The sequence below is a fragment of the Plectropomus leopardus genome, chromosome 9 (genome assembly GCF_026936395.1).
Source record: "Plectropomus leopardus strain MGB_pleo_1.0 chromosome 9, ASM2693639v1, whole genome shotgun sequence".
NCBI classification, from domain to species: domain Eukaryota; kingdom Metazoa; phylum Chordata; class Actinopteri; order Perciformes; family Serranidae; genus Plectropomus; species Plectropomus leopardus.
In genome coordinates this window covers 19,852,293-19,867,443 of record NC_142184.1, presented here as the reverse complement: position 1 = coordinate 19,867,443, position 15,151 = coordinate 19,852,293, and the positions used below count along the sequence as shown (strand labels likewise).

At 39.4% G+C, this 15,151-nt stretch overlaps 2 protein-coding genes across 5 annotated transcripts; both read left to right on the top strand.

Moving 5' to 3' along the window:
- The first annotated feature begins 3 nt into the window (after window positions 1–3).
- On the top strand, window positions 4–3,595 carry dnajc22 (DnaJ (Hsp40) homolog, subfamily C, member 22). 2 transcript variants are annotated; one of them, XM_042492494.2, is made up of 4 exons: window positions 4–115; window positions 962–1,573; window positions 1,698–1,990; window positions 3,191–3,595. In XM_042492494.2, exons 2-4 carry the CDS (start codon window positions 1,027–1,029, stop codon window positions 3,365–3,367), a joined length of 1,017 nt encoding a protein of 338 aa, XP_042348428.2. In that variant the 5' UTR covers window positions 4–115; window positions 962–1,026; the 3' UTR covers window positions 3,368–3,595. The 2 variants fall into 2 exon arrangements, with proteins under 2 accessions (XP_042348428.2, XP_042348427.2); XM_042492493.2 differs by having other exon boundaries at window positions 7–115; window positions 967–1,573.
- Window positions 3,596–3,734: 139 nt separating this feature from the next.
- On the top strand, window positions 3,735–11,926 carry ikzf4 (IKAROS family zinc finger 4). Of its 3 annotated transcripts, none has more exons than XM_088082171.1 (8): window positions 3,735–4,220; window positions 6,423–6,477; window positions 6,567–6,674; window positions 6,759–7,061; window positions 7,148–7,315; window positions 8,091–8,243; window positions 8,374–8,508; window positions 9,232–11,926. In XM_088082171.1, exons 1-8 carry the CDS (start codon window positions 4,098–4,100, stop codon window positions 10,044–10,046), a joined length of 1,860 nt encoding a protein of 619 aa, XP_087938297.1. In that variant the 5' UTR covers window positions 3,735–4,097; the 3' UTR covers window positions 10,047–11,926. The 3 variants fall into 3 exon arrangements, with proteins under 3 accessions (XP_087938297.1, XP_087938299.1, XP_087938298.1); XM_088082173.1 differs by having other exon boundaries at window positions 3,735–4,257; XM_088082172.1 differs by having other exon boundaries at window positions 3,735–6,290.
- The last annotated feature ends 3,225 nt before the right edge of the window (window positions 11,927–15,151 follow it).

Below are 15,151 nucleotides of genomic sequence, written 5' to 3'. Positions count from 1 at the left end.
AATTTCATTGTCCTGATCCAAAGTCCAACTGTTGCAACAACATGCAACTTCAGCTAGGCCTATGGAAAGGACAGGGAAGGATTTGTCGGGATAAGGATTTTAAATCATGGGCTCCGTAAGTAACCTAGTTTTTATTAAACAAAACTAAATAGGCCTTAAATGTATTTTAAAGTAAACGCATTCAGTCTGATAAAGTGTTTGGATAAATTGTGGATTGGTTTTATGGCAGAATGTCTGACACCTTGTTCAACATATAATATGTTTTCTCTCATGCCGTACTTGTAATAATTTTGAAAGTTAAACCCTGCACTGTTTGGATCACATAATGGCTTAAAATGACAATGTCCATCATGAGCTTGGATAAATCCCTCTTATATAATATATTATTTAACCAGGGACGTAGATCGCAGAGATTAAATATCTCTTTGCCAAGATACCAGCAGTGCACAGAACACAGAGAAAACACACTGAAATGTTTAACACTTTAGCATCTGAATCGACATCAGTTTTCTTGTACTGCTTTCAGGTGCACTGTAAGTATTTAAACCTCTGAAACCTGAGAAAATGTGTTTGATTTCTTTCGAAAACATGGGAGGAAAAAAGCACAACTTGGCAAGTAATGTCCCATTAATTGCAAAATGACATTAAGAAAAAAATGTAGAAATGTGTATATATATATATATATATCATATATAGCATATATAGCATATATAGCATATATTCGGGTATTTTCTTTTAACTTCTTATCAGTTATCTTGCTCATTTTTGGGGCATCTCTTGTTAAGCTGCTTGTCACCTTTTCCCCATATTTTGAAAGAGATCAAGCCAATATGGTTTTGAAGGATTAACTGATAAAACAGGCTAAAATAGATCATGTAAAATTAGTAAAACAAACATCAGCAGTCAATGTAGCTCAAAAAAGAATGAGCGGAGCTATGACTAAACTCTTCCTTTACTTCAGTGCAGGTGCTCATGAAGGATGAGTAGTATTCACCTGTGCATGGACTGATCCACTGAGGCCACAAGATGGCAAAAAGTGTCATGGTAGCCTATGCCCTGTGGGCAGTTGGCGGTCCGTTGGGCCTCCACCACTTATATTTAGGAAGAGACAGCCACGCTCTGCTATGGATGCTAACCCTGGGAGGATTTGGCTTTGGCTGGGCCAGAGAGTTCATACGTATTCCTGCATATGTTGGAGAAGCAAATCAAGATGGAGAGACAGAGAGAAAAACACGTCCCACAGGCCCTCCACCTGTAAGTCCCATTAGATTTGTTGGACAGGTGTGTGTTGGGATCTACTTTGGCACGGTGGCTCTGATTGGACTGAACTCCCTCAGTTTCTTCTATTTGATCGTGCTGCCTTTAAGTGTGGGTGCAGGGGTACATTTGGTGTCCTCTATTGGCCAGCAGACTTCTGATCTCCAAAAGACATTGACGACTTGTCTTATAACTTCCCCAATATTCTATGGCAGCACTTTATCACCTCTCCCTATAAGCCTGGCTGCCAGTATTACTGCTGCACAGAACCGCAGGGTCAAACCTCCGCGGCCACCTGGGAGCACACAGAAACTGGGTAAGATAATGTCACAAATATATCAATATCATCTCTTTTTTCTTTTTTTTTTTTTTTTACCTCTTTGCAACATTGCTTCTCATTGAACTTTTGAGGCCCACTTAAATTTTATTTTTTTGTGCAGGTCCACGGCTTTACAGGCTCGGCCTAGCCTGGCTAGCCTTCTCTGCTCCGCTGGCTTACTGTATTTTCCATAACACCACAGCCACACTGTACTACCTGTCTGACTGTGTAGCAGCACTGCTGGATATGTTCTGGTTCCTGCCTTGGCTCAGAAATGTATTGGAGTACATTCTTTTAATGCCATATCGGCTCCTGTGTGTTATTACTGGAGGGGGGGCCTATGAAGAAGCATGGAAGAAGGTGCTGGAAATATTGCTCAAAGAGTACACTGAAAAAGAAAAAGAGGCACTGCAGGTGAGCAAGTTCATGGCACTGGAAAGGCTATGTTAAAGAATAACTTTGAGATATATATATGTGTGTGTGTGTGTGTGTGTGTGTGTGTGTGTGTATATATATATATATATATATATATATATATATATGTTGTGTTGGTCCAGTATTGAATGAGATCATTGCAGCCAATAGTAGCCAAACAAGTTGTAGTGTAACTAGATTGATTACTGAACTGGCCTACCTACAGGGGCCCAAAGTGACAGGGGAACTGCCTGGCATTTACTCGCAAAATGTTACTCAAATAAACACACAGAGAAGATACTCAAAATGACCACAGAAAGACCACACAGACATGTAAAGGAACTACAAAGAGACACAAATAGTTTTAAAAAATCGGACAAACAACCAAAAGGTGACACAAAATGCAACAAAGTGGCCAAAAAAGACCAAAACATTACCTCACAATGATGCAAATTACCTAAAGAGAACCAAATGACTACAAAAACACACAAATCAACCACAAGGAGGAAAAAAGTCAATCACAAAGTCTGTGTGAAGACACAGCAAGATGGAATGCCTTGAGGAGGCCGTGTAAAAGGATATTTAGAGGGAGGACATTAACAGTATAAAATTGCCCCACATGGTCACCTTGCAGCCTGTTTCACCATTGCAGCATTCTCACTCAGTACTTGACCAATTTAAAAAAAGTTGTTGCCTCCATTAGTCACTTAGACACGCAAACACAGGACAAAAGGCTCCGGGTTGAAAATTCTTAAGCTTCCCTTTGACACCTGACCAAATTGGCTTGTTTTCTTTCAAAAACATGGTGAGAAGCAACTTAATAAAAAAAAAAATGGTTCAAAATTTTGCAAGAAATTCATAAAATTTAGAAAAAAAACCCAATAAAATGACCCTAAGTAAGTACTATATATGTTTTTCTTTTCCTTTAATTTTAAATATATAATCTAAAAAACATATAAATATAGTTTTCTGGGTATTTTTCCTAGTTTTATCCAATAATTCTCCCCAGATAATTTTCATGTAATTTTTTTGGTCAGCACGAACACATTTTTTTTGCAATTTGCAGGATATTTCTTTCAGGTGTTAAAAGGTTAGGATAGCTGTACCATGAGTTGTATACTGTGCAGCTGTCTACAAATGTCATTTCTCTGGCATTGTCATAATCTCCAAACTGTGTATCTGGATATGTCTTTGTTGCAGGTATTGTCATTGGAAGCAGAGGCCTCACTGGAAGAGATAACTCACAGCTACAGGGAGCTGGCCAAGACATGGCATCCAGACCACAATCCCAGCAAGGATGCTGAGGCAACGTTTTTGAAGATAAAGGAGGCTTATGAGGTCCTTCTGCGTCGGCACAGACCTCATCGATTTAAATAGTTGCTCTTTGTTCGTCACTGACTGGTCTGATAGGTTGCAAAGGCGAAGTGGGACTCTTGATAGCATTGTGTCTATTTTTCATGGAACATAAATCAAGAGCATGCACAGAGACTTGCACAGCATCTCACAGCTGTCTGATTGGTTATTTGGCAAAGTTGATCTGAAACAGCACTTTGCTGCCACGTAGTGGTGCTACATGTAACATCATCATAAACTATTCCATCACAATTTTACTTGTGTTTTAATGTGTGCTGGCTTGCACTTAAATGCAAACGCAAAACCAACACTACCAAGTACATATCCTTTAATTTCACACCAAATAAAAAAAAATTGTCATAATAATGTATTAAAAGGTATATAAACCGACACCAGAGAGAGAGAGAGAGAGAGAGAGAGAACTGGTAAAATAACCCGCCTACTTGGTTTTCCACTTGCATTTCCGGAAGAGGACTTTATCATGAATATTTTCTGTTTTTTTTTTCTTTTCTTTTTTTCCAGTTAATGATTTTACAAAATGCAGCAGGCTTCTCTTGTTGCCGGTATTTCTCCAAGCAGAAATAATGCGCAGCAGACTATAATAATCTTCATATGAGCCCATTAGATCTTCTTTAATATGGAAAACATTTCATGACATTTTTGCCACCTGTACCCGGAGCTGACATGCATCGATGCATTCGACAATCACTGAATCAAGAGCTCTGTTGTACAATTATTCGGTCTGCATCCCAGCATGGGCCCGGAAGTTCTTTGGGATTCCCAGGTAGAAAAAAAAAATCCCGGAGATGCTGTCGTCGCCTGGGAAAACAAACAGCTATCCAGACAATTAAAAAGGAAAACACCGATCGGTCGCCAGGTAAGGAGGAGGCTTGTGGACTTCACCGCGGCGCTCGGTAAGACCATCCATCGGTTTTAATTTGGAAGTACGGCATGTTTTTGAGGAGTTGGTGGGGTGAATGCCATTTGTCGTGTGGTCGGGTGCCATAGCAACGGCTCACGAGAAACATTGTATACCCATTTTGACGTGCTCGATGTTGGATGACAGCTGCGATCATGCGGACAATTTGGACTGGGGCAACTCCTGCAACAAATTGCCGTGGTGTCTCGCCGCTGTCTCGACCGTCCATGAGCTGATTGGTGTCATAACGGACCAAAGCACCACCGAGCAGCTAAAACAAGTAGCATACATGAACAAGCATTGTTTTAAATTGTAGCGTAATGTGTTTTATTGCACAGTCAGTCGCATAGAAAGGGGTTGTCAAGGGTCGGTGCTGTTGCGCGTCCCCCTTTTTTTAATCGCCGTGCCCTGGTGTGACTGGCGCGTCTCCCGGCTGCATCAGCGCCTGTTGCTCCCCATGCGCGGCCAATGCCAGGATATTAATTTTCCCTGCGATGTGTTGTCTCCGCCCCCCAGCTCGCTCCACAGGCTCCTCTGTCCATTGTTGTTGTCATCCATTTGAGCAAAAGGTGCAGCATTGTATATCAGGGCTTTTTTTTTTATCTGTCTTTTTTTCCTAACATAAAATTACATAGAGCACATGGTCAGATGAAATCAATATGTTCTCTGTGTGTAACTCAGCACCGCCACTGTTGGAAATTGGTGTAGTCTGCATGCCTCTTTGCACTTTCCTGTGTGCTGTGGAATAACTGCATCATGCAACCTACGGTAAAATTCCCCCCCTCCTCCTATGATTTTTCCTTAGCTTATTGCACGAACACAGAGGGGGTGGACAACATATTTTGGGCAGTAAACAATAAAAAGAAAAAAAAAATCTGTAAACTTAATCTTAGCAGAATTAAAATTGTTAAATTTTGAGATTAATAGAGTTTTTATTTGTACAGCACCTTTCATGCAAGAAATGCAGCCCTGCGTGCTCTACATCAAAGAAATTACATGCCACAAGTGCTCCACATGAAGACACAGAAGACATAAAGACATAATAAAACCTGCATCTAAAAATAAGATCAGAGGAGAATACATAGAATGCATCTTCACGTGGATAAAACCCAATTGATTATATATGTATATATGTATATATATACACACACACACACACACACACATTATAACATTATATATAATATATAATTATACAATAATATAAACCAATAAAAATAAAAAATAAGTCAAAATAAAATGAAAATTAAAAATATAAAATGAAGTATATGCATTAGTAAAAAAATTAAATAAAAATATGTGCATTATACCTTACATATGTATGCACATTAGTGTGGGTAATGTACTATTTAATTCTGTAGCTTTCTAACTCAGATTTTTAAAAAGAAAATCTGTGTTATAATCTATTTTTCGTTCTAATTATCTGTATTTTTCCCTTCTCTGGTTGTCTTCTTGTGCTGCTCTAATCCGAAATTTCCCTCTCTTCTATCATTAAAGTTTGGTCTTTATATCTTAATGAATTAGAATCACTTTTAAAGGCCAAATGTGTGTACACATATTTTTTTTCTGCCTTACAATCAATGTACTTACACATAAATAGACATAACAGCTAGTAGGAATGAGGACAACAAAGCTGGACAAATGAAGTTAAAAGACAGCATTATAATGTACACAGGGATGTTGTAGAGTTGGTGTTTACATAAATATAAAAAAGCACCAATGACCATTGTTTAATTTTGCTGAGATTATCTTAATAATGTAAGGTGTTTCAGCATTTTGTCCATCCCCGGTACTTTAACTCCTCCTCTGACACTCTTGGCCATTAGCTCTCTATAAATGTGGAGCCTCTCATATTCATTTGCTTGCCACGGTGCAGAAGAATCTACATGATACAGACACAGCAGGGCAGTACCCAAGTTTACTAAATTAATTTATTACTTATTGTAGTTTATCACTTATTATTAGACACTTGGAATTGAAAGCCTAAAGTTATTTTCTTTACCTTGTTCTTGTAACAACAAACAGATGGTAAGTATATTCTGTATAGTATCAATGTGTTTCATACAACTTTCATGTGACTGGATCTTTTAAAAAATACATTTCTAGATGAATTGGGAAGAGTAATATTGGAAATCTGTTTTTAAACCTTGTTTCTGGTAGGCATCTGGTGAGAGAATGAATGCTGATGACTGCAATGGACGCTCATATGCACAAGGCAAGTTCATTAATAGTGGAGAAACTACTATACATTTGTGTGTACAGTCTAATGTTTACTTTAATAATGTGGGCATATTTGTGTTTCAGGTAATGGAGGAGAGTCATCAACAGAACAGGATTTTTATGGCAGGCTGCAGGGTCCTTCAGCGAAATCTCCAAACAGTCAGCAGTCCTCACCACACCGCTCCCTTAGTGGTCAGTTATTCTTTTGTTTTTATTGTGACTACTTTGTCTCTTGATGTATGAAATTAAATGTGCACCCCCCCTTTCCTCACACAGCAAACTCCATCAAGGTTGAGCTGTGCAGCGATGATGAGTCACCAGGTGCTCAGCAGCCAGAGAACAGAGAGGCTGTGAGGGACGACAGTAGGAGGGATGACAGGGGAGACCCCATGGAAGAGGGCAACGTGGAGTACGCTGGGACTGGAAAAGACAGAGGAAGCGTTTACAATGACATGGCCAGTCCAAATGCTGCTTCACCAGGACCTATACGGCTGCCCAATGGGAAGCTGCAGTGTGAGGTGTGTGGTATGATCTGCATCGGACCCAACGTGCTGATGGTGCACAAGCGTAGCCACACAGGTGAGGGAACAAGCCAGTGTTAACAATAAAGGCAATACTTCAAATGATTTGCATCTAAAGTCCTCTGCCCATTTATGTGTTCATAGGCGAGAGGCCGTTCCAGTGCAACCAGTGTGGCGCATCCTTCACCCAAAAGGGGAACTTGTTGCGCCACATCAAGTTGCATTCAGGAGAGAAGCCTTTCAAATGTCCCATTTGCAACTACGCTTGTCGCCGGAGAGATGCCCTGGCTGGACATCTACGCACACACGCAGGTAAATCAGTGAGCTTTAAGTGCAATACAACAGTACCGAGCACATCAATCATACACCATGAAGATATTTGTAAAAAAATGTGCTTAGTCAATTATTGAACCTCGTGGATTCAGCTGTGCTATAGCAACATTAATCCATATTGTGATGAGGTATAAATCTATGAAACAACAGTAAGCAGCAGAAGTGGGGACTCATTAGAACAACCCCCTTCTTTGAAGCTCAGAGGAAGTAGGTCTTCTCCAGAATCTACAGTAAAACACATGACAATAATGTGACATTTACGGTTTTTGAAAACAGGAAATCCTGTAAGTGCCTCAATTTGTGAACACACATTCAATAGGTGTTGACTTATACAGTCTAGTTACAGTAGGTCTTGGTCGTTCGCTTTGGGTCTCAGAGGTTCATTTTCGAAGAAAAGATTCTTGCAAAGTGGATTTCGGCGAATTGACGTCATTCTCTCCGTAAGAGGAAATGTTGCGGTAAAGGGTTGAACGGTTTTTCTGGCGTCATTGGTGAGCAACATCGAAAAATTATGGGAATTGCTTATCAATGGGGAAATCCATTCTCTCAAAGATAGCCAGTAATTAGTTATTCTTTATTTTTTTAAAAATCCCCTTCCAAAAACATAGTGATAAACAACACCACTTTAGTAGATTACATGATATTTCTTGGCAAATTACATTCGATCAACAGTATCCACCGTCTTTGGTGAAATTTTGGTCATTTTGTCTATCTCTGAAGATATTACTTAAATATTTTTTTCTCTGAATTCCAGCTTCTTCTCCAACGGTGGGAAAACCTTTCAAGTGTAGCTACTGTACTCGCAGCTACAAGCAACAAAATACTCTCGATGAACATCTAGAGCGCTGCCATAGCTATTTGAAGAGTCTGGACCATCAGACAGCTGTCAACGCACAGACAGCACAGGGTAACATATCACACAAACATGAAACCCTCTAATGCATGATTGCAAACAGATTGAAGAGAGCAAGTTTAACTTATTTATACACAGAATGAGTTAGTCGTTATGTTGATGACAAGGTGCTTTCTATTTGTAGGTGAAGAGTCCGTAAACATGGAGACGATCACTAAACCTGTGCTCCAGCCATCTAATGAAAAAGTCCAGCTTGTGGATAGACTGGCTATTGGCATCACCACCAAACGCAAGAGGTCAACGCCGCAGAAGTTTCTGGGTGAGTTTTTTAAAAAAAAAATGTTTTAAATAAGACAATCCATGTGTAAATATATGTGTATAACCTAAACATGGACACTCTATTTTTAATTTCAGTTTTACCATCATAATGATATATCTTTAACTTAACTTAATTAGACAAAGACCACATTCTTTATATTTCTGTACCTATCTACAGAAATATAAAGAATGTGGTCTTTGTCTAATTCAAGATTCATGATTCAATACTTCATCGCCATAGTTGCGCTTCCATTGGAATTTGTTAGGGGCAATGTAGGGCAAAATAGGGGCACTGGGTAGCTCAGTTGGTTGAACGTGTGCCCCTTTAAAAAGAGAATATGCGTCCTCGCCGCGGTGGCCCTGGGTTCAAGTCTGACCGGTGGCTCTTTGCTGCATGTCATCCCCACTCTCGCTAATCACCATTTCCTGTCATTCTTCTAGCTGTCCTATCACATAAAGGCCATAAAAGTCCTATAAATATCTTTAACTTGAAAAAAGAATAAAATAATAAAAACAGCAGCACCATTAAATCAAGTAAAATAACACATTTACATTAATAAAAATGTTGTCCACTGTCCTGCAGTGCAAGTCAGCAAAATGTCAACCTGCAGTTGGTGTTTGGTGGCACTTTATCCATCTTGCTCCAAAACATGGGTCAGAAGAAGTAACTCCAGGAGACCCTCCTTCATAATTGTTTTTTATTACTGATATGTCCTTTTCATAGGGGAAAAGCACATACGCCTTGACCTACCTGACGCACCTTATGAATTGTCCTCTGGTTCTGAGAAGGACGGGGACCTCATGAGCTCTCAGCCTGCTGGGGACTCTGCCAGGCTGGTTGGTTCACATCTCCAAGGCGGCATGGGTAAGGCGGAGAACCATGAGCCACCTGCACTGTCTCAGCTCCATCCTGCCTTCCTGACGGAGCTACGCACAGTTATGGGCTCCATCAAAAGCAACGTGACTCCTCAGGGCTCCAGAGCCCATGGTGGAGGTGGGCTGGCAGCAGTGTCTCTTGGCCTGGCCGGACGGGAGGCAGGTGAAGGTGACCAGCGCTCAGCCCATAGCCATACCACCTCACCCAACGGCTGCCCCGACTCTACAGACACAGAGAGCACAGCAGAAGAGCAGAGCACAAGGGCTACAGCCCCGACAAGTACCTCCAACAACCACCACCTCCACTACCAAACCCCAGCACTGCCCCGCAGCCATCCCACCTCAAGCCCCAGCCAGGCCAAAGACTCGGACCCAGAGTGGGAGAGAGCGTGTCCTGTGCCCCCCACCATCACAAAGAGAAGCCCCGTCTCACCCCTTTCCTCCAGGGAGACTGTGCAGGTGTTAGACAGGGACGGCCGGCCTGTGCGCACCTTCCACTGTCGGCACTGTCGCATCCTGTTCCTGGACCACGTCATGTTCACCATCCACATGGGCTGCCACGGCTTCCACCAACCCTTCGAGTGCAACATCTGTGGCCACCGCAGCCAGGACCGCTACGAGTTCTCGTCTCACATCAGCCGCGGGGAGCATCAGGTGGGCTGAGGAGAGCCGACCGCTGCTCTCTAAAGTTGGAGGCTCCTGTTTGTTCTGCACCAGATCAGTTGCTTTAAATCCCTAAGAGTAAGTAAAAAGAATTTGTGGTTTTATTGTGAGAATATTTATTAAACTAAAGCAGAGTGAAAAATCTTTTCACCGCACCATTTAAAGTTTAGAGGAGGCAAATTATATTCTAAGATTAATTGCACTCCCATTTAAAATCATCTGGCAAAACTACTAGTTTTGCTTCAAAAGTGCCTTCTTTGGGGGTTTCCTCTTAACTTAAAAAAACTGGAGGGGAACTGGTGCTCAAAAATCTCGACTAGCCATCTTTTGCTAAATGATGTAGTTAGTACTTTGGAGAGGTTGTGCACAGGCAGTTAATGAAAGCATGTTCATTTTAAGATTTGGTATGCACTAAGAGCTTTTTTGGTTGCAGAGGGTACTTTGTGTCGTGTGTCAGGTAAGCTTAATATGCACTGAGAGCTTTGTGCCTCTGGGTTTGGGATCAGCTTTTGTCACAGACGAAGCACAGAAATGGATTGCCTTAACTCCTACAGTAGCTGTACGCTGCTGTAGGGATACATTGTTTACAGCATGTGTGAAGTCACCTCAGAAGGGAGAATATTTTGCAGCTGCACAGTGAGACTATCAGGACGAAGCAAAGTCACAAGGGAGATGAACTTGAGAACATTCAGGGGCCTACAGGGCTCATATGTAAAATTTGGATTTTAAAGTGAGCCTTAGAAAACTGGTGCAGAGCAGACCATGAGCCACGTAGTGTACAGTAAGACCCTGACTGAGATGGCCCGGGGGTGCTATACCTATACGGGACTGCACTTTTAGGTTCCCTGCTTATATATGAACATCTTTGCTGAAGCACTTGATGGCTTTACAAGTTGTTGTTTTTTTTCTGTGATTGTTCTACTGCACTGATAAATCTCATAATACTCACAATAATTAATTTGCAACACCAGTGTGTTTTTAAAACGGAGCCGGCCTTCTACAGAATCCCCCAGCGTTGCACTGGTTTTGCGGTCTACACTCAAGTTTGCTGCAATGTGTGACTACGAGAATTAAATATCAGTTCAAACTACAACAATTCTTTAGTGGATTTGCACTCAGCAGCTGAGATTTTAAACAATTTGCATCATGTCAGTGGATTAACAAATGAATTATTTAAAAGATTGATTAACAAATCAGTTTGGATCTGTTCAGTTATCACTTGTGATTATCTATTTAGTGTTGTTTGTTTCAGCCTTGGTGTATTTAATCAGCTATATTCCAAATCTTATCCAGCATATTCCTCAAGTCCATGAAATGTTACCTCCTGCTTCTTTATAGCACCCAAATACCTTATTGCTACAGTACGGTGAGTTATCTGACAATGTTAATATTGGGAACATGAATGAGACCAAACTCAGTATTCTTACTTGTTATTGTGGGTTTGCTGCTTCATAGTTTAATTTCCTTTGATCGCAGGCAAAAATATACTTGAAACTGTTTGAGAAAAAAAGTAATCTAAAAATGCACTTGGTTTGATAAGTAGAGAAATGTGTGTGAATGGAATATAGCATGTGTGCTTGTCATTTTCTGCTTTTTCCCTGAATTGTGAATTATTTTTTTGAAATGTGAAGTAATTTCAAGAAGTGAAAATGAGGCATGGGTTTTTGTCTCCTTGTGTGGACTTTTCAATGTTATACGATATTTTGTGAATGATGTAACATGACAAAACACTTTACCTCAAAGTTAAAGATGTACAACTGCCTCATTATTTCAACAAAGTCATGTTGCTTTCTGAGATGTTCTTGCAGTTACAGATGCGTGCCCCTCGATATTCTCAAAACTTTTTACTGTCAATAAAGTTGAGTTTATTGTAAAAGTGATTTTCTCTGGCTCGACTATGATGACATCCACATGTTTGTGCTTCACTTGAAATATGTTCTCTCTCTCTCCTGGGTGGCAATACAAAAAATGAGAACACTAGATATTTAAGTATTAATTTCACAAAAATAACATTTTTTAAATTCCGCATTATATAAGTTTTTCCTGTGACTCACTGGATATTACTTTACAGATTTACCCAACAGACACTATTCCTTTAACATGTTTACGTCTACTATACAGGGCTGCACAATTTATCAAAATATAATTAAAATCAGAATACAGCCAAGTGCAAAATCCAAACCTGCACCTGGAGCTGCAGCTTTTAAATGCATTTTTTTGATAAAGGTAAAATGTGTCACAGTCGTTTGAATTTGAATTGTAAATCATATTGCAATATCTGTCAAAAATAATCGCAATATAATTTTTCTTGCATTTGGTGCAGCTCTTCTACCAAACATTTAATTTTAATTTATACAGCTATGTCCATCTTTCCATGTAAAATTTTAGGATGTAGAATACTGGGAGGTTGACTGTCATATGTATGATATATTTAGTTAACAATAAGAGAGAGGCCTATATTGCATTACATTGCTACCTTCATATTAAGTGACAATGGAATATTTTCTTAAACTGTTGTAATTATGGGGTATTATACTCCAGGGGGTCATATAGGAAGGTAGTAATGTAATGAAATATAAGCCTTTCTCTTATTGTAAAATAACTATAACAACTGAAGAAAATATTCTTGTGTTACGTAATGTGATTTAACAAAAAATGCAGGAATAATTTCAACAGTTTGCCCTCTAAGATGGGGACTGGATTCTAGTGTGTATATTTGGGGTTCTTTAATGGAAGCCAAATAATTTACTTTGTCTTTAAACTTGGGTGGATGGATTGGTAGATGGATGGATGGATGGATGGATGGATGGATGGATGGATGGATGGATGGATGGATGGATGGATGGATGGATGGATGGATTTGACATTATTCAAAATATACATGACAGACTCATAGGAACCAAATTTGCCAGACTGCCTCATGTGTTGTGCAAGTGACTGTTTTTTGGATTTGTACTCAAATAGTATGGAATATTTTTTGCAGTGTAGATTAAATTTTAAAATACCAGAGATATAGGCACGTAGTGTATTTCTCCTGAGAAACACATCTGAAGTGGTGTTAACAATGCTCTCTATTCACGTGACCTTTCGGTCTATGTGACACACTTTTGTTTTGACTGTTACATTAAGGTTAAGGTTGGTTTCAACCTTTTTTTCCCTCAGCAGTGGAAAGTGTGTCTTGGCTGCTCCCACACAAAAATTCCAGTTGCGATTCTTCAAAGAGGACATAAATAAAGCAACACCTACAGTTCATGACAACATTCAGATACCCAAAAAATTCCAACGTGTAGAAGCCGCATGTCTACAGAGTATTCTCTCTTACTTTGACAGCACACACTTCACAAGGTGCCGACCTGTGTGACCTTAAATGCACCCATCAACACCCTGTGAAGGCACAAAAGGCGTGGTGTACTAAAAAGGAGCTCTATGATGTGTTTGATAGACCATTTTCTAACAGGTGGCTACACTTGCAGTTCAACACCACCTCTTAGTGGAAATGTCACTAGATTTTTTTCTGGTTTTTCACCTCAAGAAAATACCACATTACTGTCCCCACCCAATGCACTGCTTCTGTTCACACTGTAGGATGAAAGAAGTCTGCTGTGAAACAATGCAAAGCACACAAGATTTTAATCATTAAATCTAATGTGAGGATTTGGCACAAATTGTGAAACGTGCATACTTGTGGTATGTGCAGCTTTTATTGCTCTGAGGAAATAATCTGTTTACAATCCCTGCGTGAATATGTTGAGTTTTAGTTAAGAATATGCAGTCACAAAGACTTTCCTACCTGTATTCAACTCTAGCTTTCAGAAGCTCTGGTTAATTCTCTAATTTTTGCCTGTTTTACCCAACTTACACATCACTAATACACAAAAGCACAATATCAATGTAGCCACAGCTTTCTGTTGATTTCTGTATTGTTTCCATCCATTTTATTTCTTATTTTACCAGCAAGCTAAGCAAGGTTAATCAGATGTCCCATTTCCCAGCAACATTTTCCATCTCCTCCTGGTGGATCCTGATTTGTTCCCCGGTCAGATGAAATATATATAATTCATCCAGTGTGTTCTGGGTCTATACCCAATGTCTCCTACCAGTTGAAAAAGCCCAGAAAACCTCTGAATAGAGGTGTCTAGGGTTCTGTATCATTTAAGCCCCTCAAATTTTAGGATGTGCTGCTCTTCTCTTGTTTATATCACTGTAAATTTAATATATTTGGGGTTTGAATTGCATTTTGGCCCAGAAAAGCATTCTGAAGAGGCCCTTGGAAGTTATGATAAGCATTTTTCACAATTTACTGACATTGTATAGACTAATTAATCAGTAGATTAATCAAATAAATTGTAGTTGGATCTAACATTTACAGAAATAATTGTTAGTTGTGGCCATAAATAAGAATCTCGGCATACTGTTATTTGAAATAAGTGACTGCTTAAGGGTTAAATGTGTGGGATTTAGGGGTGGTATATTGGCAGAACTGTAATATAATATAATCGGGATATTTCTTTATAGTATAATCATCTAAAAGTAAGAACTGTTGCTTTTTTTGTTACCTTAGAATAAGTTGTTTATAACCACATGGCCCAAACACTGGCTTTAAATAGGGCAATTCCCGTTTTCACATTGGCTACCTCAGTAAGCTACCCCGGCCGAGGAGACAAGGCTCGCAAAATCAGTGATCTCTTTTAAATCACTTCTCGAAATCAATTTTTTATAGATTTGCTTTTATTGTATGTCGTCTACTTCTTTTTTCATTTATTTTAGTGTATTTAATTTCCTTTTATTTGTAGTTTGATTGAGTTTGTTGTTGTTTTTGGTCTATTTCTTTGTAATATTTTATATTGACATTATGCGTCCTACATGTTGCATTATTTTTCCTCTGGTTTTAAGTTTCTGCTAACTTCACCCTAGTTTCTTTTTGCTTGTGTTCAGGGTTGTTTGGCTTTCTGTTGTTGTATCACCATCTATGTATCCCATTTCTGCATTACTTTGATTGTCAAAGCACTTTGTAAACTCTGTTTTTAAAGGTGCTATATAAATAAAGTTGTTATTATTATTATTATTATTATTATTATTATGAATTTGTCACATGTCACTCAGGG

Excerpts from the sequence above, each read along its gene's own strand:
- dnajc22 (XM_042492494.2), top strand. The coding sequence starts at position 1,027 with ATGGCAAAAAGTGTCATGGTAGCCTATGCCCTGTGGGCAGTTGGCGGT. Across the intron at positions 1,574-1,697 it reads TGGGAGCACACAGAAACTGG|GTCCACGGCTTTACAGGCTC; the intron begins GTAAGATAATGT and ends TTTTTTGTGCAG. Across the intron at positions 1,991-3,190 it reads AAGAAAAAGAGGCACTGCAG|GTATTGTCATTGGAAGCAGA; the intron begins GTGAGCAAGTTC and ends TCTTTGTTGCAG.
- ikzf4 (XM_088082171.1), top strand. The coding sequence starts at position 4,098 with ATGGGCCCGGAAGTTCTTTGGGATTCCCAGGTAGAAAAAAAAAATCCC. Across the intron at positions 4,221-6,422 it reads AAACACCGATCGGTCGCCAG|GCATCTGGTGAGAGAATGAA; the intron begins GTAAGGAGGAGG and ends TGTTTCTGGTAG. Across the intron at positions 6,478-6,566 it reads TGGACGCTCATATGCACAAG|GTAATGGAGGAGAGTCATCA; the intron begins GCAAGTTCATTA and ends TTTGTGTTTCAG.